This window comes from Dipodomys ordii, unplaced genomic scaffold (genome assembly GCF_000151885.1).
Source record: "Dipodomys ordii isolate 6190 unplaced genomic scaffold, Dord_2.0 Scaffold131, whole genome shotgun sequence".
NCBI classification, from domain to species: Eukaryota; Metazoa; Chordata; class Mammalia; order Rodentia; family Heteromyidae; genus Dipodomys; species Dipodomys ordii.
In genome coordinates this window covers 1001955-1023718 of record NW_012267347.1, presented here as the reverse complement: position 1 = coordinate 1023718, position 21764 = coordinate 1001955, and the positions used below count along the sequence as shown (strand labels likewise).

Genomic DNA, 21764 nt, shown 5'->3' with positions numbered 1-21764 from the left:
CACACACACACACACACACACACACACACACACACACACACACACACTACACTTAAAGTGTCTCAAATTTAGCTCAAATTTATGAAGTATGATTTTAATTGTAGATTTAAATAGATGCATAAAGATGTGTAACGCAAGCACATCTGCTAAATTCAAGCACACTTTCCTTTATTTTGATGCTTATATAACTGAATGTAGTTGTTAAGGGCCCTGGGGCTCTTCATTTGAAATGTGATGTGAATGGTCTCCAAAGTCTTTTAGTTTTCCTCCCCACCCCTCTTGGCACTACTGTTTAGAGAGTACTTTTATGTACATTTATTTGTGTTATTTTATATAACACTGTGAATTAGTCCAAATGAGTACATCATTTTTTTCTTTTGGTTTGTCATGGCACTGGAACTCAGGGTCTGGGCACTATCCCTGAGCTCTCTTGCTCAAAGTTCTACCACTTTGAGCCACAGCACCGCTTTCTGGCTTTTGAGTGGTTAATTGTAGATAGAGTCCCACGTGAACTTTTCTACCAGGGCTGGCTTTGAACCATGATCCTCAGACCTCAACCTCCTGAGTAGCTAGGATTACAGGCATGAGCCAGTGGTGCCTGGCAAGTACAAGATTTTTTTGGGGGGTGGGGGGGGAGGGTCTGGTCGTAGGGCCTGAACTCTGGACTCTGGGCCTGGGCGCTGTCCCTCAGCTCCAGCTCAAGGCTAGCACTCTACCACTTGAGCCACAGCGCCACTTCCAGCTTTTTTCTTTTTGCTTATGTGGTGCTGAGGAATAGAACCCAGGGCCTTATGCATGTAAGGCAAGCACTCTACCACTGAGCCACCTTCCCAGCCCACAAGTACAGGATTTTTATGTACATTTTATTTCAAACTGATAAAACAGTATGAATTATCTCTCTCACTTTAATGTTTATTCTTTTTGCCAGCTTTGGGGCTTGAACTTGGGGTCTGGGCACTATCCCCAAGCTTCTTTTGCTCAAGGCTAGCACTCTACTACTTGAGTCACAGTGCCACTTCCGGGTTTTTCTGCGTATGTGATACTGAGGAATCAAACCCAGGGCTTTGTGTATGCTAGGCAAGCACTCTACCACTAAGCCACATTCTCAGCCCTCTCATTTACTTTATAGATAAGAAAATTAACTTCTCAAAGGTTAAGTGATTGACTGGCCTCAGATTTCATAGAAAGGAACAGGCTAAGCTGAATTGGTATACAGACTCCTAAATCCTTTTTCTTTTCTTTCAAGAGGCTGAGATCTAAGGATCCTGGTTCAAAGCCAGCCAGGACAAACAAATCCAAAAAAACCTGGAAGATTCTTATCTCCAATTAACCAGCAAAAAGCCAGAAATGGAGGTGTGGCTCAAGTGGCAGAACATCAGCCTTGAGTGAAAAAGCTTAGGGACAGCACTTAGGCGCTGAGTTCAAGCCCTAGAACACGAACATACATATGTACGTACGTATACACGTGTACACACATACACACACTTTTTGCAATTTGTATCTTGTGTGCACTATGGTACTTGAAGCAGACCTCTCTTTAGGAATGAAAGACTTCCTGCCCCAATGGCTGGGATCATTGCCAAAAGAAGGCTCCCATCTATGGGCCTCAGTGAGGAGAGGCAGAACTTTATTGTCTACTGGTGCAGCCAGAACTCAATGTTCTACCTATGGTGGGAGAGGTGAACTGGAAAGACCCAGCTGTGTCTGCCAGCCTGGGACAATTCTGTTGGGCCTCTCCAGAACACCTTGTGGGGTAATAAGCTGAGGCCCCATTTGGGACTACAGTGCATCTACGTCTCTCCCTCTGCCCACTCTTGTTTTCCTCTTCTCCCTTCCAAAGGTGCAGCTGAGAGTACTGCCTAATAAATGTCTTGTACAGTAATTGATATCTCCGAGTAAGCTTCCTAAGAACCCAGCCTGTGACATCACCCAAATAATGAGCAACATCTAATTAAACTAAGAACTAGCTTCTAGAGTACGCACTCATAAATCACAATGTATAAATTTTATGGTTAGTCCTCTATTTCTCCTGACTTTGTCTAAAGTTCTTTTTTTAGTCCTCTGAGATCATCAAAAGTAAAACACATTCAGGAATTAGAACTAGCTGACAGACACATTCCTCTTCTTACTAATCCCAACTGCCATTACCTAACCTACTCTGGCATCCTATAAAAAATACAAGGACCTTCACCTCACTGTCCACCCACCTCCACCTGAGGCAAGACTTCCTGTCTTCTGTGGCCCACCAGGACCAATGCTTAAAGCACCCTGGGACTATCAAGCCTGCCTCCTATTCACCACCACAGCCATCCTGGACAACCTTCCTCTTCTCATCCCTGAACATACTTCTAGAAACAGAGTGCCTAAACCCAGATCCCAGCTCTGTGTCACCCCCAGACAGGCCATTTAGCCACTTTAAACCCAGTTTGTCCATCTAAAGATGATATCCATTTCTACATGAAAGTGAGGGTTAAACAAACTAATACAAATAAAATGCTCAGAACAGCCTGACCAATATGTATTATACAGCACCAAATATGTATTATATTTTCTTTTACTGTGCCAGTACAGGGGCTTGAACTCAGGGCCTTGCACTCTTTCTTGCTCAAGGTTGGTGCTCTATCACATGAGCCACAAGCTCCACTTCCCAACTTTTTTGCTGGTTAATTGGAGATAAGAGTCACAAATTTTTTCATACAGCTGGCTTATAACAGGATCCTCAGATCTCGACCTCCTGAGTAGCGAGGATTACAGGTGTAAGCCATCATTGGCTAGCTATACTTTCTTATTATCAACTACCTCTAGGTCTTTCTATATACATTTCTTTTTTACTTTGAAGTTTTCTTTAACAACATTTTTTTTTGTTGGCATTACTACTAACAAGCACTATAGCTTGTTAGGTATGGACTCTACCACTTAGACCAGACAGACTTCTAGCCCTTCAATAAGATGTCTACATAAATAATAAATAATATCTGAGTCATTTATTCACTCCAGTCCATCAAACTGCCCCTCCCCCTGACATTGTAACTGCCTTAGGAAGGCTGAGTTTCTCTAGAACCTTTATGATTCTATGGTTTATGGAAAATGAGTGACTCTCCTTCCTGGAAAACCATTTATATCTGAGGAGACCGTTTCCCTGCCCATTCTCCTCACTGATTTTATGTATTTTCCCTAGTCTTATCATGTTCCCTTGTGGTGAACTCAGACCTATATTTGTCATATTATACATACACATACAAATGTCATATACATTTGTCATATACAAATGTCATACACATACACATATACATGTTAAACCAAAATAAAAGATAATTTCAGGGCTGGGAAGGTGGCTCAGTGGTAGAGCACTTGCCTTGCATGCTCAAGGCCCTGGGTTCGATTCCTCTGCACCACATAAGCAAAAAGAAAAAAGCTGGAGGTAGGCGCTGTGGCTCAAGTGGTAGAGTGCTAGCCTTGAGCTGAAGAGCTGAGGGCCAGCGCCCAGGCCCAGAGTTCAGGCTCCAAGACCGGACCAAAAAAAAAAAAAAGATAATTTCATCTTTTCCATTCACTTGTAGGCTTCACTTATTAAATGTGTGTGTATGCATGCACATACATGTATGCGAATACATGCATATACCAGGGCTTTTTTTCACTGTAGACTTCTACCACTACTTCCAGCTTTTTGTTGGTTAACTGGAGATGAGTCTCACAGACTTTGTTACCTGAGTAACAAAGTAACCATGGTACCTAGATCTCAACCTCCTGAGTAGCTAGGATTACAATTGTGAGCCAGCAGCACCCAGCAGTGGGAAGTTTTGAATGAAAAGAAGAGAGAGTGGATATTGGGTAGTCAACAGGGTCATGAACACAATATGAAATGGAACACACAACCATTTTAGCCTCTTTCAGAAATCCTTCCTTCCTTCTTTCTTTCCTTCCTTCCTTCCTTCCTTCCTTCCTTCCTTCCTTCCTTCCTTCCTTTCTGTCTTTCTGTCTTTCTTTCTCTTTCTTTTTTTCTTTTTCTTTTTGCCAGTCCTGGAGCTTGAATCAGGGTCTGGGCACTGTCCCTGAGCTTTTTTTGCTCAAGGCAAACACTCTACCACTTGAACCACAGCACCACTTCTGGCTTTTTATTTTTACATGGTACTGAATCGAACCCAGGGTCTCATACATACTAGGCAAGCACTCTACCACTAAGCTACATTCCCAGCCCGCTACATTTAATTTTTTTTTAGGAACCTCCACACTGCTCTCCAGAGTGGTTGAACAAGTTCACATTCCCATCAACAGTGTATTAGGGTTCCTTTTTGGTTGCATCCTTGCCAGCATCTGTTATTTTTGTTTTCTTGATAATGACTATGCTAATTGGATTACTTCTATTTGGGGGGGGAGGGCACCCAGGAGGGGGGGGGGCATCTTGCACTCCACTTCTGGCTTTTTGCTGGTTATTTGGAGATAAAAAGAGTCTCACTGCCAGGCACTGGTGGCTCACACATGTAATCCTAGCTTCTCAGGAGGCTAAGATCTGAGGATTTTGGTTCGGAGTTAGCCAGGCAGAAAAATCCCTGAGACTTATCTCCAATTAACCACACAAAAACCAGAATTGGGGCTGTGGCTCAAATTGGTAGAGTGTAGCCTTGAGCAAAACAGCCCAGACCCTGAGTTCAAGTCCAACAACCAAAAGGGGGAAAAAAAAGTCTCAGGGTCATTTCTAACTTAGCTGACTTCAAACCACAATCCTCAGATCTTAGGCTCCAGAGTAGCCAGGATTACAGATATGAGCCACCATGCCCAGCTACCCCCATTTTCTTTTTTTCTTTTTTTTTGTCGGTCGTGGGGCTTGAACTCTGGGCCTGGGCACTGTCCCTCAGCTCTTCAGCTCAAGGCGAGCGCTCTACCACTTGAGCTACAGCGCCACTTCCGGTTTTCTGGTGGTTTATTGGAGATAAGAGTCTCACAGTCTTTCCTGCCCAGGCTGGCTTTGAACCTCGATCCTCAGATCTCAGCCTCCTGAGTAGCTAGGATTACAGGTGTGAGCCACCAGCGCCCGGCTACCCTCTTTTTCTTAACTGCTGAAGCAGACAGCAGTTAAAACACCTGCTGAATGACAAATAGTGACTTGGTAAAGATTCAAACCAATACAGTCTGACTGCAGACTCTTTTGCCACTCTAAAATCCTTCCTAAAAATCTGACCTATTGCTGGGTGCCAGTGGCTCACACCTGTAATCCTAGCTACTCAGGATGCTGAGGTCTGAGGATCGCGGTTCAAAGGCAGCCCAGGCAGGAAAGTCCGTGAGACTCTTAACTCCAATAAACCACTAGAAAACTGGAAGTGGAACTGTGGCTTAAGCGGTAGAGCGCTTGTCTTGAGCACAAGGACAGTGCCCACGCCCAGAGTTTAAGCCCACGACTGACAAAAAGAAAAAATTCTGACCTATTCCAAGGTTTTGATGATTCTCTAAGATAAAAAAAAAATTCCAATAAGCTAAGAAAGTTCTGGTGCTAGCTGGCCCTGTGATAAACTTACAATCTTCTCACACAGTCCACTGTCGCAATTTACATTACAAAATACAAAAGTACTTGCACTGCCCAGCAAAGATGGCTATTTCACAATGTCAGCCTTAGTTGTGTTATTTCTGTGGTGGAGCATACTCTTCCTCTCTTACTAGGCTGGTGACTTTTCATCTGAATTATTTTCCAGGAAATGAACTACCACACTCCAATCCTCACCCAGACAGCTTAAGGTCCTTTCCCAGGCTTTCATTATTCCATGCAAAACACTGTGAAAGCACTTCCCACATTACAATGACATCATTGTAAATACGTATGTCTCCCCTACCAGACAGAAAACCTCCAGGGAACAGAAATCATGTGTTATTTATTATTCTAAGTACTCAACCCTTAGCATAATTAGTACAAGCTGACATGCAAAAAGTTTGCTGATCCATGTAGAATATTAATAAATCAGATCACAGTAGACTATCTACTTTATTTTTTTTTTTGGGTCCGGTCATGGGGCCTGAACTCTGGGCCTGGGCGCTATCCCTCAGCTCTTCAGCTCAAGGCTAGCCCTCTACCACTTGAACCACAGCGCCACTTCCGGCTTTTTTCTTATGTGGTGCTGAGGAATTGAACCCAGGGCCTCAGGCATGCAAGGCAAGTGCTCTACCACTGAGCCATCTTCCCAGCCCATAGACTACTTTAATATCTACTTGGTAAGGTTTATCCAACAAAGATACACTCAATTTTTAAACTGACAGATGAGGCATGATCCAATGCAGAAAAAAAAAATCTTGATTTAAAGCCCAATTTCCTTAAAAGTTCTAATAGTAGCAGAGAAAGAGAGACCGTGTGTAGGTACAAAACCTGGATTCAGGGCTTGGGCCTGTCCTTGAGCTTTTTTGCTCAAGGCTAGCTAGCATTCCACAGCTACACTTCTGGCTTTTTGGGTAGTTAATTGGCAATAAGAGTTGTGTGGGCTTTCCTGCTCCAACTGTCTTCAAACTATAATCCTCAGATCTCAGCCTCTTTAGTAGCTATGTTGCAGGCAAGAACCACCAGTGCCCAGTTCCAGCATCTGTTTCCCCCCTGCAGCATCTTTTTTTTGAAGTGTTCAAAGTTTATTTGCAGAAAATATATATATTAAGAGCCAGGCACTGGTGGCTCACATCTGTCATCTTAGCTACTGGAGGCTGAGACCTGAGGATCACAATTTGAATACAGCCTGGGCAGTAAAGTCTGTGAAACTCTTTTATCCCATTAACCACCAGAAAACCAGAAGAGGGACTGTGGCTCAAGTGGTGGAGCACTAACCTTGAGCAAAAGAGCTCAGAGACAGCACCCAGGCCCCCTAAATTTAAGCCCCATGACTGACCAAAAATAAATAAATTCATAAATAAAAGGCTCCATTCTATTAACCCTTTCAAACTTAGTTTTATAACATTTTCTCATTGCTTTTAAATTTGCTTGCTTTAAAACAAAGTGCTGCTCAATAGGAAATGTACTCATTACCTTACTCATGTAACTATAGCCTCTCTGTACAGTATCTTTACAATAAAAACTATATATCAAAAAAATAAATAAATAAAGCAAAGTTTTCTGTGCATGGCAATTCCCACTTGTTATTTTGCTCGAGGCTGATCTCTGCTCCAAAATGCTGCCTGTAGGTGTTACATGTTCAATGCTAAGGCTGGTTTTCTGCATGCAGGATGATTGTGCACAAATACTTACAGATCTCTGGGAGAGGAAACAGGGTCAAAAGTCAAAAAAAGGCTAGGCAACAGTTGGCAACAGTTCATGCCAATAATCCCAGCCAGTTACTTAGGAAGCTGAAATCTGAGGATCAAGGTTCAAAGCCAGCCCAGGCAGACAAATCTATGAGGCTCTTACAAAAAGCCAGAAAGAGAAGTGTGGCTCAAGTGATAAAAAGCTAGGCTTGGGCAGAAAAACGAAGCAAGAGCACCAGGCCCTGAGTTCAAGCCCAAGTTACTGGAGCATGCACATACATACACACAAAAGAAAGAAAAGCCGGGTGCCAGTGGCTCACGCCTGTAATCCTAGCTACTCAGGAGGCTGAGATCTGAGGATCGAGGTTCAAAGCCAGCCTGGGCAGGACAGTTGGTGAGACTCTTATCTCCAATAAACCACCAAAAAACCAGAAGTGGCGCTGTGTCTCAAGTGGTAGAGCGCTGGCCTTGCGCTGAAGAGCTCAAGGACAGCGCCCAAGCCCAGAGTTCAAGCCCACAGCCGACAAAAAAAAAAAAAAAGAAAGGAAGGAAGGAGAACGAAAGAAAGAAAGAAAGAAAAGGTAAATGGGCAAGAAGTACCAGGTCTTCTAAAGCAAGTTCAAAAATGGTAGCAAAACTTAGGAGCAGGGCTGGGAAGGTAGCTCAGTAGCTCAATGGTAGAGTGCTTGCCTTGCATGCATGAGGCCCTGGGTTCTATTCCTCAGCACCACATAAGTAGAAAAAGCCGAAAGTGGAGCTGTGGCTCAAGTGGTAGAGTGTTAGCCTGGAGCTGAAGAGCTGAGGGACAGCACCCAGACCCAGAGTTCAAACCCCACGACTGACCAAAAAAAAAAAAAAAAGCTGACTACAAATATAAACTGACGGCTTATACTTGTAATCCTGGCTACTTGGGAGCTAAGAACAGGTGGATCATGATTTGAGGCTAAGCTATACAGAAAAGCCCATGAGACTCCATCTCAGCAGAAGAAAATGGCCATGGTACTATGGTACTATGCACCTGTGACTCCGACCTGTAAGCCATCTTGAGCAGAAAAGTATACTAGACTCCATCTCTCCAATTAGCCAGCAAAAAGCTAGAATAACAGTGTGGCTCAAGAGGCAGATCAGAACAAGCAAGCCAGTTCAAACCCTGGAAATCAGATGAGTAAGGGCAAGGCCCTCAGCTCAAATCCAATTATAACAATAACAACAACAAAAGCTTGATGTTGGACTCTTATCTCCAATTAACCAGCAAACAGCTGGAAGTGGAGGTTTGGCTCAAGTAGTAGAGTACCAGCCTTAAGTAAAGAAGCTAAGTAATAAGCAGCTAGGCCCTGAGTTCAAGCTCCACTACCAGCATACACAAAAAAAGTAAACAGAGACCATGATGACATTTCTGTATAATGGAAGGATCAATACAAGCCTTGAGTACTCCATACCCTTAATTCATCACATCTTAATTCCAACCACACATTACTGAGTATGCCCAAGAAAATCATTGAACAATGGCTGCTAACATTTTTTTTAATATTCACTAGGTACCAGATACTCCAGTTTCTGTAGTCATGTAACTCCTTTAAAGCCTTGCAAAATATAGTAAAAAAGATAACAGGATTGCTCTCATCTTACGTGAGTTATTGGGTTGCAGATGTTTAGTGATTTGCTCAAGGTCACAAAGCTAGATGACAGGGTTAAGATTGTAACTAACCTAACCTATTTCCAGTATGCATCAACTACCACAACTATACCAAAAACAATAATAATAACATATACTGCCTTTCTCTTTTTAGCCTTAAGCTTTAAGTGGAAGCATTCTCAGGCCCTTGGGGAGAAAACATTGTCCCAAAATGTCTTCTGTTACTTGTTCCCAAGAGGTAATCAGGAGTAGGTGAATCGTAACATGAATGTTATATATGAACCATGATCAGTTCATCAAACTTTGCTCATAGGCTGTTGCTAAATCCCTATAGATATGTGGTTTTACCTGCTTGGTACTGGTGGCTCATACCTGTAATCCTAGCTACTCAAGAAGCTGAGATCTAAGGATCAGGGTTCAAAGCTAGCCCAAGAAGACAAATCCAAGAGATTCTTTTCTTCAAATAACAACCAAAAAGCTGGAATTGGAGCTGTGGCTCAAGTGGTGGACTAGCCTTGAGCAAAAAAACATAGGGGCACTGCCCAAGCCCTAAATTCAAGTCCCAGGACTGGCACCAAAAAAAAAAAAAACTTTTAAAGGTAAAGTTAGGTGACAGAACTGAGACTATGAAATCATCAAGATGTTAGACAGGCCTACCATAAGTTCCCAAGCATAGAGGATTGAGGAAGCCTAAAGAAATCTTCATCAAGATCTCATTTCAACAAATAAGCCAGATTTAATGGGAGGCACAGGTAGGAGGAACACAGTCCAAGGCTGGCCCTAAGCACAATCATGAGACCCTATGAGGGAAAACAATGAACCAGAGCAAAAAAGGACAAGAGATACGGTTCAAGTGGTAGCAAATGTGAAGCAAAAAAAAAAAAAAAGGTCAGGTACTGAAAGCTCACACCTGTAATCCTAGCTACTCAGAGGGGTAAGATCTGAGGAACACGGTTCAAAGCCAGCCCAAGCAGGAAAGTCCATGAAACTCTTGTCTTCAGTTAACCACCAGAAAACCAGATGGCACTGTGGCTCAAGGTGGTAGAGTGCTATCCTTGAACAAAAATGCTCAGGGACAGCTCTCAGGCCCTGAGTTTAAGCCCCACAACCAGATAGATTAGATAGATAGATAGACAGACAGACAGACAGACAGACAGACAGACAGATGGAAGAAAATTGGCAGAAGGAAACCAGAGCCTAAGACAGATTAGTTATACTAATTGAGAACAACAATAAAGTATGTAAAAGAACCATACAGAGGGTAGGAGTTTGTAGAAGAGGAGTTGGGAAAAGAGAAGGAGAAATGGTAAAAATAAATCAATAAAAATAACAACAAGGGGGCTGGGAAAGTGGCTCAATGGTAGAGTGCTTGCCTGGCATATGAGGTCCTGGGTTCGATTCCTCAGCACCACATAAGCAGAAAAGCTGGAAGTGGCACTGTGGCTCAAGTAGTAGAGTGTTTGCCTTGAGCTGAAGAGCTGAGGGACCGTGCCCAGACCCACAGAGTTCAGGCCCATGACCAGCAAAAATAAATAAATAAATAAATAACCACAAGGAATTAACAGCTAAATCACATATTTTCATGAGACAGGACAGATTTTCAAGAGTTGATAGTGTCCACCTCCTCCCCCATTTTCAGGGGGTAGATGCCAAGGTGTTCCACGAATGCTCAAACCCTCAGACTGTACTGACCCCACCCTATGGGTACTATGCTTTCTCCTCTGTATATCTATGATAAAGTTTAATGTATAAATTAAAAACAATGAAAGGTTCACAACAGGCAGGAATAGTGGTGCACACCTTTAATCCCGGCACTTGGGAGGTATAGGAGGGAAGATCACAACCCAACCTTGTCTCAACAAACAAAAACAAAAACACCAAAAAACACAACAACAGTAACTCATAATAAAATAGAGCAATTTTAACAATATACTATAGTTATTTCAGACTCATTGTGCTGAGAATGAGCTCCATAAAATTCATAGTGGCACACACTTCATTAAAGCCCAGCTACCTGGAGGCAGATAGCAAGAGAATCATAGTTCAAGGATAGCCCTAGGGGAAAAAAGTTGGACCTCAGTAGCTCACACTTATCATCTTAGCTACTCTGGAGGCTAAGCTCCAAGGATGGTGGATTAAGGCCAGCTTGGGGAGGGGGGGGGGGGGGGAAAAGCAAGACTACATCTCTAATTAACCAAAATGCCAGGCTGGAGGCACAAATGGTAGAAGCCTGGCCAGCACAAATGAAGGCCCTGAGTTCAAGCCCCAGTACAAATATAGCACAGATATAATTCCTGTAAAACATGTATTTGAATAATAAAACACATGTGGCAAATTGTATTTTTCAAAATGATCATGATCAGACTGGGAGAATAGCTCAAATGGTAGAACACTTGCCTGGAAACCATGAGGACCTGGATCCAATCACTACTGGAAAAGGAGGAGCAGGTCAAGCTATGTATGTCTCTCCTCCTATATACTTTAGAACTGAGAGGGAGACTAAGTTCCCTCCTCTTGAAATCTAGGCAGGCTCATAAAAAGTTTCTGCACAGCTAAGGACATAGCAACCAAGCTAGAAAGACAACCAACTGACTGGGGAAAAATATTTACCAGCAATATATCAGACAAGGGGTTAATATCCAGTATATACAGTGAACTCAAGAAACTAATCCCTCCCAAACCCAACAAACCAATTACTAAATAGGCAAGGGAACTAAAGAGAGACTTCTCAGAAGAAGAGATAAAAATGGCAAAGAAACACATGAGGAAATGTTCACCACCCCTGGTTGTAAAGGAAATGCAAATACAGACAACCCTGAGATACCACCTTACCCCAGTCAGAATGGCCCACATCCTAAAGTCAGCCAATGACAAATGCTGGAGGGGATGTGGAGAAAGAGAAACCCTATTACACTGCTAGTGGGAATGTACATTTATACAGCCACTTTGGAAAGCAGTCTGGAGGGTCCTCAAAAAGCTAAATATTGACCTCCCCTATGCCCCAGCCATACCACTCCTAGGCATCTATCCTGAACAACAGGAACCAGTATACAAGGACACATGCACCTCCATGTTTTTTGCAGCATAGTTCACAATAGCCAGGATATGGAAACAATCCAGATGCCCCACCAAAGATGAATGAATCCAAAAATTGTGGTATCTATACACAATAAATATTATGCAGCCATTAGAAATGACAAAATAGGGGCTGGGAAGATGGCTCAGTGGTAAAGCACTTACTTGCCTTGCATGCCTGAGGCCCTGGGTTCGATTCCTCAGCACCACATAAGCAAAATGAAAAAAGCCGGAAGTGGCGCTGTGGCTCAAGTGGTAGAGCACCAGCCTTGAGCTGAAGAGCTGAGGGACAGCGCCCAGGTCCAGAGTTCAGGCCCCACGACTGCCCCCCCCAAAAAAAAGAAATGACAAAATAATGGCATTTGCAGGGAAATGGATGGAACTAGAAGAAATGATGCTGAGTGAGGTAAGCCAAGAGCAAAGAGACAAACGGCACATGGTCTCTCTGATAAGTGGATGTTAAATCCAAAAGGTAAGGTGATCTGACAAAGTTAACAAGACTTGAGAAACGAAGGACCTCCACTCATCTGGTCAAATCACTACTAAATAACCCCATGCTGCTGATCACATATATGGTATATATGTCCACACCGGGGGGGAAAACTAGGAGGCCGACAGAGAACTAGAGGGAATCAGGGAAAAACATACAATAGCAGGACCCAGCTGCACTGGACATTGACCAAAATGAACTAAGCAACTCAATGGCAGCGATGGGAGGGAGGGAACGAGTGGGAAAGAGGGAACAGCTGACACTAAGCAAAAGGAAAGAAATGTACATATTAATCAATGTGGAAGAAATAACTGTATTGTCAAAGCTCATAGAACTCATAAACTTTATAGACCACGATAGATATCCCCATGAAAGTTAGAATGTGGGGAGGGGGCAGAGGGTCAGGGGGGACAGAGGAGGGGGAGAGAATGATGGGGAGGGGGGAGGGGGGAAGGGATGGGAAGGGGAAACAAAGGAGGCAACAATGCTTGATAAGAAATGTACTCATTATCTTGCTCATGTAATTGTAACCCCTCTGTACGGTATTTTCACAATAAAAAGAAAGAAAGAAAGTTAGAATGTCTTTGTGAGTTTAACTAAGCATCACTAGCCCACAATACTGTGAAATTTGGGAAATTATGTAATTACTTAATCACAATAAAGAATTTGGGGGAAAAAAAAGAAAGAAAGAAAAGAAAAGAAATCTAGGCAGGCTCCTGTGACTGCCAAAGAGAAGGACCAGGAGTGACATAGACATAGAACATTCATATTAGTGTCTAAAATACACTTTTCCTTTCTCTTTCTCTTTCTTTCCTTCTTTCTTTTCTTTTCCTTCCTTCCTTCCTCCCTTTCTTTCTTTCTTTTCTTTCTTCCTTCCTTCCTTCCTCCCTTCCTTCCTTTCTTTCTTTCTTGCACAGAGTCTCACTATGTAGCCCAGGCTGCCTGGAACTCAGAACATCTGCCTCAGCCTCCTGGGTCTAGGATACAGGCCTGAACCACCATGTCTAGCTTAAAAGTTACTTTCTTCCCCTGTATGCTATCAAAACATTTTGTGCCTTTTTCTTCTTTCTGTTTCCTTCCTTCCTTCCTTTCTTTTTGTGAAAATACTGGTACTTGCTAGGCAGGATTTTTACCACTTGAGCCACCCACACCCTCAGCCCTTTTTGCCTTAGTCATTTCTTTGGACAGCATCCTGCATTTTGCCAGGGCTGACCTGCACTGTGAACCATCTACTATGCTTCCCACTTACCAGGGACCACAAGCTTCACCATACTATGTAAGATACGCTAATTTCTCTCACTAACTTGCCCGTGCAGTCATAATCCTGCAATCTCTGCTGAGGCTACAGGTGTGTCCTGCCACACCCTGCTTCATTTAGTGCTTTCCTGACTGCCCTTGGCACTCTGCTCTGCATTCCACTCAGGGAACACATCCGGAGTTCCTTGTGGACCTGAGAAATCACAGCATTGAATCCTCCCCAGATCTTAGCTTGCACTTGCTTCACTAGAGCTGCCCCCCCCCATACTGAGGCACTACTGGAGGAGGGGTAGTGGTTCACAAAGGTTTGGAGACCTCTAGCAGTAAACACAACCCACCAACAGCTATGCCTTGGTTCCAACCCACAAGAGAAAAGCTACTTCCTTCCTTCCTTTGTTTTCTCTGTATTCCGTTAATAATTTGAATTTTCCTTAAGTTGCTTCTGCACTGAGTTTGAACTTCTTTTAAAAAAAAAAAAAAAGGAAGGAAGGAAAAGGGAAGCCAGCTAGGCAAATTCCTGGTTTTCACTAAGAATGGTATCCAGGTTTTCCACCTGGTACAAACTTGAAAGACCCCCTCTATCTATAAACGCCCCCCCCACTCCAGCCCCCAAACCCACTAGCTTCCTAGGTCCAGTTTACCTACATGCTATTATTACCAATACTCCGGCCTTCCCAGCTTCTGGACCACAGCTGACTTTCACTGCAACCCCCCAAATCTCCAGCACAATGCTTAGAACACACTAAACACTAATGTGCCAATGTTTGAGACATTAACAAATGAACGTGACATTACAATACTACCAGTCCCTGGACCTAGGGCTCCCATTTGCCCAGGCTCACCCATTCCTCCCCACCACATAATCTCTAGACTAAACCAAGCCCGATAGTGAGTTCACTGGTCTTAGTAAAGACCAGAGGGCAATTAGGCCCAGGGAAGAGTCACAGTTGGCAGACACTTTCTGGGCAATGGAATGGATCAGATACAAAATGTGCCTGTGAGCTAAACAACAGGCTGGGCCATATTTAAACAGCCACCATTGTGTTGGCTACACTCGAAGTTCAGGCAATGGAACTGGCTGAGCCCTGTAAATTAAAGACTACACAATAGGACAGGAGGGCTTTCACGTAGTCTCTACGTCCTGCTCCCTCAACAGACTTCCCAGTTCTACACCCTCAGCCCCCTTCTCCCATTTCCCCATTGCAAGGTAAGATCATGACTTCCTGCCCAGGCCTCACTCCAGGGACCAAGAATCAAACTTCCTGCTAGAATCAAACTTCCTGCTTCCTCCTGCCCTACCCCCACATCGAAAAACAAATGACACCACCTGGACTTTAGACAGAAACCCTGCTTATTAGGAATTCCCAGGCAGATGAAGTCTGGTTTTCAGTGCCTAGAAAACCACAACCTTGGCCACTCAGACTGCTTTCCACAACCTCTCACAGTGCTGGAAAAGTTCTTCCTCAACTTATCTTTGCCCTGGTCATCTAGATCTTTCCTAAACCTCGGGAGAAGGAAGTCCGTTTTGAGTTTAGAGACCCACCCCCATGTTAATATTGAAAAACAAGCCCTATTATTTCTGAATCTATCACAGAAAGTGTAGTATTTAGTCTATTTTCAGGTGAGGGGTAGGTGTCAGCTATTGCTATGAGTTGCCCCTTTGAACTCCAAGTGACTAAGGGCTGTTAAGAGTGAATCCAAAGCCATGAATCCTAAAATACCAGCATAAAAAAATCTCCAGGATATGTTAAGGAAAATAAGGTGCAAATATATGTATATATCATGTAACTGTATAGCAAAACGTTGGAAAGATACACAAACTGGGGGGTAGGAATAACAAGAACAGTGCGAGGGAGATGCTCTGCCCCTTTGACATGATTCTGAATCTCAAACTCTTGTCTACTAACTCACTCGAAATAACGAAAAATCACACCAGCCTTATCCTAAACAAGAACTAGGCTGGAGATCCTAGACAAACCTCCAGTCACAAAGGAGCTCAAGAATGAGGTGAAAGCTAAGAGGAACCTGCTGGAATCCCATCAGCACTCATTTCCACTTTCAAGAGGGGCCACTCACTAGTTTCTAGCTCCAATGGAACAATTTCTTCATGGAAGTATTGGGAAGGAAAGTAGGGGTGACTCACCAATCTGTCCTGTTGGTGACAAGTCCCACGTTAGAAATGTTTCAAAGAGCTTGAGTCAGAAACAGCAGGAAACACCATTGCTCAAGACTAAGAAACCCCACAGGTAAGTTAAGGGAGCAGTGAAAAAGCCAGGGCCCAAACCTTCATTCACCTTCCTTATGGTTACACTGAAAGCTAACACACACACACCCTCCCTGGCCGCTGTCTCTCTTCCCCCTCCCACTCCCTCTTCCTCTCCCTCTCTCCATACTGTGTTCTCACTTGGCTTTTTCCACTCAAGGATGGTGCTCTACCATTTGAGCCATACTTTCTCTTCTGGTTAATTAAAATTAAAGAGTCTCATGTCCTTTTCTGCTGGGGCTGGCTAAAACCTCAATCTTGAGATCTTAGCCTCATAAAGAGCTAGGATTACAGGTGTGAGCCCCCACAGTGCCTGGCAGTACAGAGTCTTAGATACAGATTCACTATGGCTGACTAGTTTCATTTTCCTAAGCCCAACTCTCCCAGTATGCTCCCCTTCCCTGTCCACTATGTCCCCCTGTCGGGTGTGGGCCCTTCCTCAATAATGGCAGAAGCCAATGTGAGGGGCAGTCCTGGAGGGAAGGAAGAATGTAGGTGCAACCTGTACATGCTTCAGATTCAAAGCTCAAGAAAGAGCTCCCTTGCGCTAGGAATGTGGCTTAGTGGTAGAGTGCTTGTCCAGCATGCATGAAGCCCTGGGTTCCATTCCTTAGTACCACATAAATAGAAAAGGCCAGAAGCAGCACTGTAAGAGAGCACTAGCCTTGAGCACAGAAAGGCAAGGACAGTGCCCAGGCCCTGAGTTCAAGCCCCAAGACTGGAGAAAGAGAGAAGAAAGAAAGAAAGAAAGAAAGAAAGAAAGAAAGAAAGAAAGAAAGAAAGAAAGAAAGAAAGAAAGAAAGAAAGAAAGAAAGAAAGAAAGGAAATAAGGAAGGAAGGAAATAAGGAAGGAAGGAAATAAGGAAGGAAAAGAAAAGAGCTCTCACTCTTTGACCATTTGGAACCTCCCCGCTTCCTCTGACCTGCTCTTTTGAGGACAGCATTCTTTGATCCTCACAAAATCCAAAGCTACCCAGAAATAACCTCTTCCTGAACATGGAATGTAGCTATTATCCCCCATTGATCCTTATGACCAGGATAGGACATGTATTATTACTTCTATTTTATAGATGAATAGACTGAGCTACTAGCCCAAAGTCATAAACAAGACAAAGAAGGGAGAATCCAGATAGGGTAGGCTGGCTCCCATTTCCATCCTCATTTGCACTAACCAAATCACTCCCCACCCTCACATCTACAATTTAAAAGCTGCATGGACATGTTACTTCCTCGGACCCACTGTCCTCGCTAATGCAAAAATCACCTCAGGATCTCCCTCAATTGAGGATAGAGTACCACACAAAACCAGAACATGACCAAGGATGTCACTAATATTTCTAAGAACTGGATAGAAGTAAAATAGGCAAAGTAGGAAAAGAAAGGGAGGGCTGGGAAGGTGACTCAGTGATAGAGTGCTTGCCCCACATGCATGAGACCCTGGGTTCGATTCCTCAGCACCACATAAACAGAAAAGGCTGGAAGTGGTGCGGTGGCTCAAGTGATAGAATGCTAGCCTTGAGCTGAAATGCTCAGGGACAGCACCCAAGCCCAGAGTTCAAGACCCACAACTGACCAAAAAAAAAAAGGGGGGGTACTGAGGAAAAAAGTAAATGGATAGAATGAAAAGGAAAAGTGGGAAGGAGGCATAACCTGGTGGGAAAGAAAAAAAATTAAACGACAAAATAACAGATTCTTAAGCAAATAGTTCTTGTGCCGTAGTATGCTGAGAAGCTGGATACAAGTGTAGAAACCCAGAAAAGAGAAAAGAGAGGAAAGCAAAGATAATAAAAAAAACTGGAAGCAAAGAAAACGAGTTTCCAGGTTCCACCCTCTTGCCAGCCGGGAAAAGTCATTTCCCTTCTTTAGACCCACTTCCTTATCTAGACAATACAGGGCATTTTAACTGCTAGGGTCTAATCCACTCCGCGTTTGTTTTTGTGTTAAAGGTCAAAGGAATGGTATACAGTGTAAGGAATCTTCTTCTACATTTCAAAAACACCACAAAAAGAAGTGCCTTTATAAGATGCCAATATTGATTGAATCCCAAAATAAAAACTGGGAGGGAAGCAGACTCACATACAACACATTCTGCCACAACTATCCACCTAAGTGTGCGTACAAACACTTCAGACTCAGACGTAGCATGAAACCACCAGAAAGTTAGACAGATAAATATACAAGTGCTGACACAGGTTGACGAAAGCCCAAACCAATCTTCCACACTCAGCCCCACACAAACACACCTAGAGCCACAGGCAAGCCCCTGCAAGTGAGCCTCATTGTTCTACCCGAAAGGGAGTTTACAGAGGAAACAAGAACTCCCATGCCCAGCCAGGGCGAGGGCAGGGCTCTGGCTCTGAGGAAAGTCCCATCCTCCCCTAGGGAAGAATCATTGGGTCAACAACATTTCTTAAGGACTCCTCGGTAGTCATTCCAGAAAAGGAATTCTGAAATTCCAGTTTCGTTCCACTTCAGACTTTGCACCTGGCCACTTTTCCCAGAGCAAACCAGGGCAACTCAGAGATTCAAAGACGCAAGAAAACCCACTCTGCAAAAGCCAGGGAAGATTTCCCCACACCATCTCCCACACCCCACCAGTTTCCTCCGATAATCCCTCAGAAGCCAGGAAAGCCAAGGGGTGAGAGGCTCTGACTGGATCCTCTGGGTGGTCCGTGGATGTCGGGGGGCAGGTGGTGTGGAGTGGGGGGCTGAGTCGACAGACGTGGGACGGGTCCCAGCGCTCGCACCAGTAGTTGAAGGACTGGAACCAGCCCGCCCCACTTATTTTTGGTGTGTATGCTAAAAGAGGGTGGCCCACTTTCGCAGGAAAGTTCGCTCGGGGTGTAAAGGGAGGGGTCGCAATTCAGGGCTTGGGGAAGGGGAGCCAGCGGCTCTCCAAGGCTGGGGGAGGGGAAGGAAAGGAAAAATCCTAGGCAGGGGAGGGAAAGGACTGTGAGGGTGAGGCAGATAGTACTTTGGACTCCTCCCCTCCCGCGGGCCTGGAGCCTGGGGAGCGCCTTCCACCCACCTCCGACCTGACCCACTGAAACTCCGGCAACTTACACAGGATCACTGAGGTGAAGAAAAGCAACTGACTCCTCCCGGCTTTCGCCTGAGTCCCCATCACGAACAGATCCCGACAGAAGAACCAGACGCCCGAGCCCTGGAGACAACACAGCTTAACAACCTGCAGCGTTCGGGTAAAACTCCAGCCTCCAGGTCTAGCCCCTCCTAAACCCTCCTTCTTCGTCCGATTGGTCAGTTCTCTATACTGTGCACATTCTGATTGGTTAAGAGAACCGCCCTTCAATTGAGTGAATCACCGCAGCCAGGTACAGCCCTTCCCATTACTCCCCACTGGGTCGGATCAACGCGTTTCCTGGATTCAGGCCTCTGATTGGCCCAGAAGATTGTTGCGTAAGGAAACGAATTCCTCACCTTAGGCAGGTAAGGGCTCCTGATTGGACGTGTGTCCGTCCTACAGTAGGGACGTCCTAACTAGCTGGGTTCAAATCTCAAGCCGCAGCCTACAAACTTCGTTATCTCTTAGGAGGAGGTTAGGAAAGGTCCTCGAGATGGGAATCTTGTTGCTCCCAGGGCCCACTGACCACCTTCCCCCGCGGGGCCCTCCTTGTTCTCAGGAAAAACTCATCCCCGACCTTATCTGAAAGCGAGAGCTGAGCCTTATCTGAAACCCTTATCTGAAAGCGCTGGAAGGGCTGGAATACCCTACCGCGAAACTCCAAACAGGACTGTTTGCACTTCACAGTGCAAACTGTGTCCCAAACTGGACACAGTTCGGACAATAACTCCCCTACAGGACAGGACAAAGAAATTCCAAAGAAGAGTCTCACACTAGAATGTATAGAAACCTAAAACGCCCCACATTACCCGCTCCTTGTTTTTCCGACCCTGCTCTGACCTTTGCAGCTATGATCAAAGCCTGTCCTGGTTTTCTGCTTTCTTTCACGCCTTTTTTTTTTTTTGAGGGTGAAAGTGATTCATTTTTTTTTAATTTTTTATTGTAAAGATACTATACAGAGGGTTACAGTTACATGAGTAAGGTAATGAGTACACTTCTTTTTTTTTTTTTTTTTGTCCGTCGTGGGGCTTGAACTGTGGTCCTGGGCGCTGTCCCTCAGCTCTTCAGCTCAAGGCAAGCGCTCTACCACTTGAGCTACAGCGCCACTTCCGGTTTTATGGTGGTTTATTGGAGATAGGAGTCTCACGGTCTGGTCTCTCCTGCCCGGGCTGGCTTTGAACCGCGATCCTCAGATCTCAGCCTCCTGCGTAGCTAGGATTACAGGCGTGAGCCACCAGCGCCCGGCATGAGTACACTTCTTGAGCATTGTTACCACCTCCATTGTTTTCCCCCTACCATCCCTTCCCTCCCTACCTTCCCCATGGTTTTTTTTTTAATTGTGATTAAGTGATTACATAATTTCCCAAATTTCACAGTATTGTGGAATAATGATGCTCATTTAAAGTCACAAGTTCATTCTGACTTTCCTGGAGCAAATTGTCTATCACAGTCTATAACATACAACGGTGTTCACATATACACCATACATGTGATCAGCAGCATGGGGGTATTTAATAGTGGTTCGACCAGATGAGTGGGAGTTCTTTGTTTCTTAAGTCCTGTTAGTTTTGTTGTATCACCTAACATTTTGGATTTAGCATCCACTTATCAGGGAGACCATGTACCGTTTGTCTTTTTGCTCTTGGCTTACCTCGCTCAACATGATTCCTTCTAGCTCCATCCATTTCCCTGCAAATTTGTTATTTCTAATGGCTGCATAATATTCCATTGTGTATAGATACCACAATTTTTGGATCCATTCATCTGTGGAGGGACATCTGGGTTGTTTCCATATCCTAGCTATTCTTTCACGCTTTTCAGTCTCTCGATCTTTCCTAATGCCTCAGACTGTGGGACTCACCCACACTTGGTAAGTTGTGTTTTGTGTTGTTAGTTTGAATGGAAATTGCTTGGTCCCATTGCCCAGCCAGTGAAAAATAAACATTAGTATGAGAGGGTGGAAAGATACCTGGACACCACCCCCAAATCGGGTTCTCTGTCCACCCCACTAGCAACTTTTATGGACTTTGAGAGAGCTGTAAGAAAGGAGGAACAATCAAACCACAGGGAAAGGAGCACTCAAGTCTAGAGTAGAAAAGGCAGAATTGTCTTACCTCAACAACACAAAACACACCCAGATAATAGAAACTGTTGTACACATGCTCTACAAACATCCCTAGCAGGGTGTGTGACTAAGTCCTGCACACATTTGATCTGTTAGCAGAGCCGTAAATGTCAGAATTACTTTTCTTCTCACTGTGACTAATGGCTGGGTGCAGACTATGCCCTCTTTTTCTATAGATAATGTTGCTATCCATGCTTGTTGCTAATATTTATGTCATTAGATCATTTGTAATTGAAATTTATGATCAGCATCTTTGCCATTTGTAGTTTCTGTTTTACAGTAATTTAATTGTAATTATACTAAGTATACCCAAGTTGCCTGTGGAAAAAACTTATTGTAAATAGAAATTTCACGGTTTTTCATGGAGGTGCTGGTACTAGGACTTAAACGTTTCCCCACCTCTCAAAAAGAGCATATGCTCTACCCTTGAGCTATACCTCCATGTTAGGCATTTTGGTGGTTAACTGCAGATAAAAACTGACAGGGGCTGGGAAGGTGGCTCAGTGGTAGAGCGCTTGCCTTGCATGCATGAGGCCCTGGGTTCGATTCCTCAGCACCACATAAGCAGAAAAAGCCGGGAGTGGGGCTGACTCTCAAGTAGTAGAGCGCTAGCCTTCAGCTGAA

At 44.2% G+C, this 21764-nt stretch overlaps 1 protein-coding gene across 1 annotated transcript in view; it reads right to left on the bottom strand.

Annotated features, from left to right (window-relative positions):
• Nucleotides 1-19137, bottom strand: part of F11r (F11 receptor) — a 26128-nt gene extending 6991 nt beyond the window's left edge. Inside the window, exon 1 of the mRNA XM_013030524.1 lies at nucleotides 18997-19137. Coding sequence (XP_012885978.1) covers nucleotides 18997-19057 — 61 coding nt within the window. The 5' untranslated portion in view covers nucleotides 19058-19137. The remainder of the gene's footprint in view (nucleotides 1-18996) is intronic.
• Nucleotides 19138-21764: the final 2627 nt, after the last annotated feature.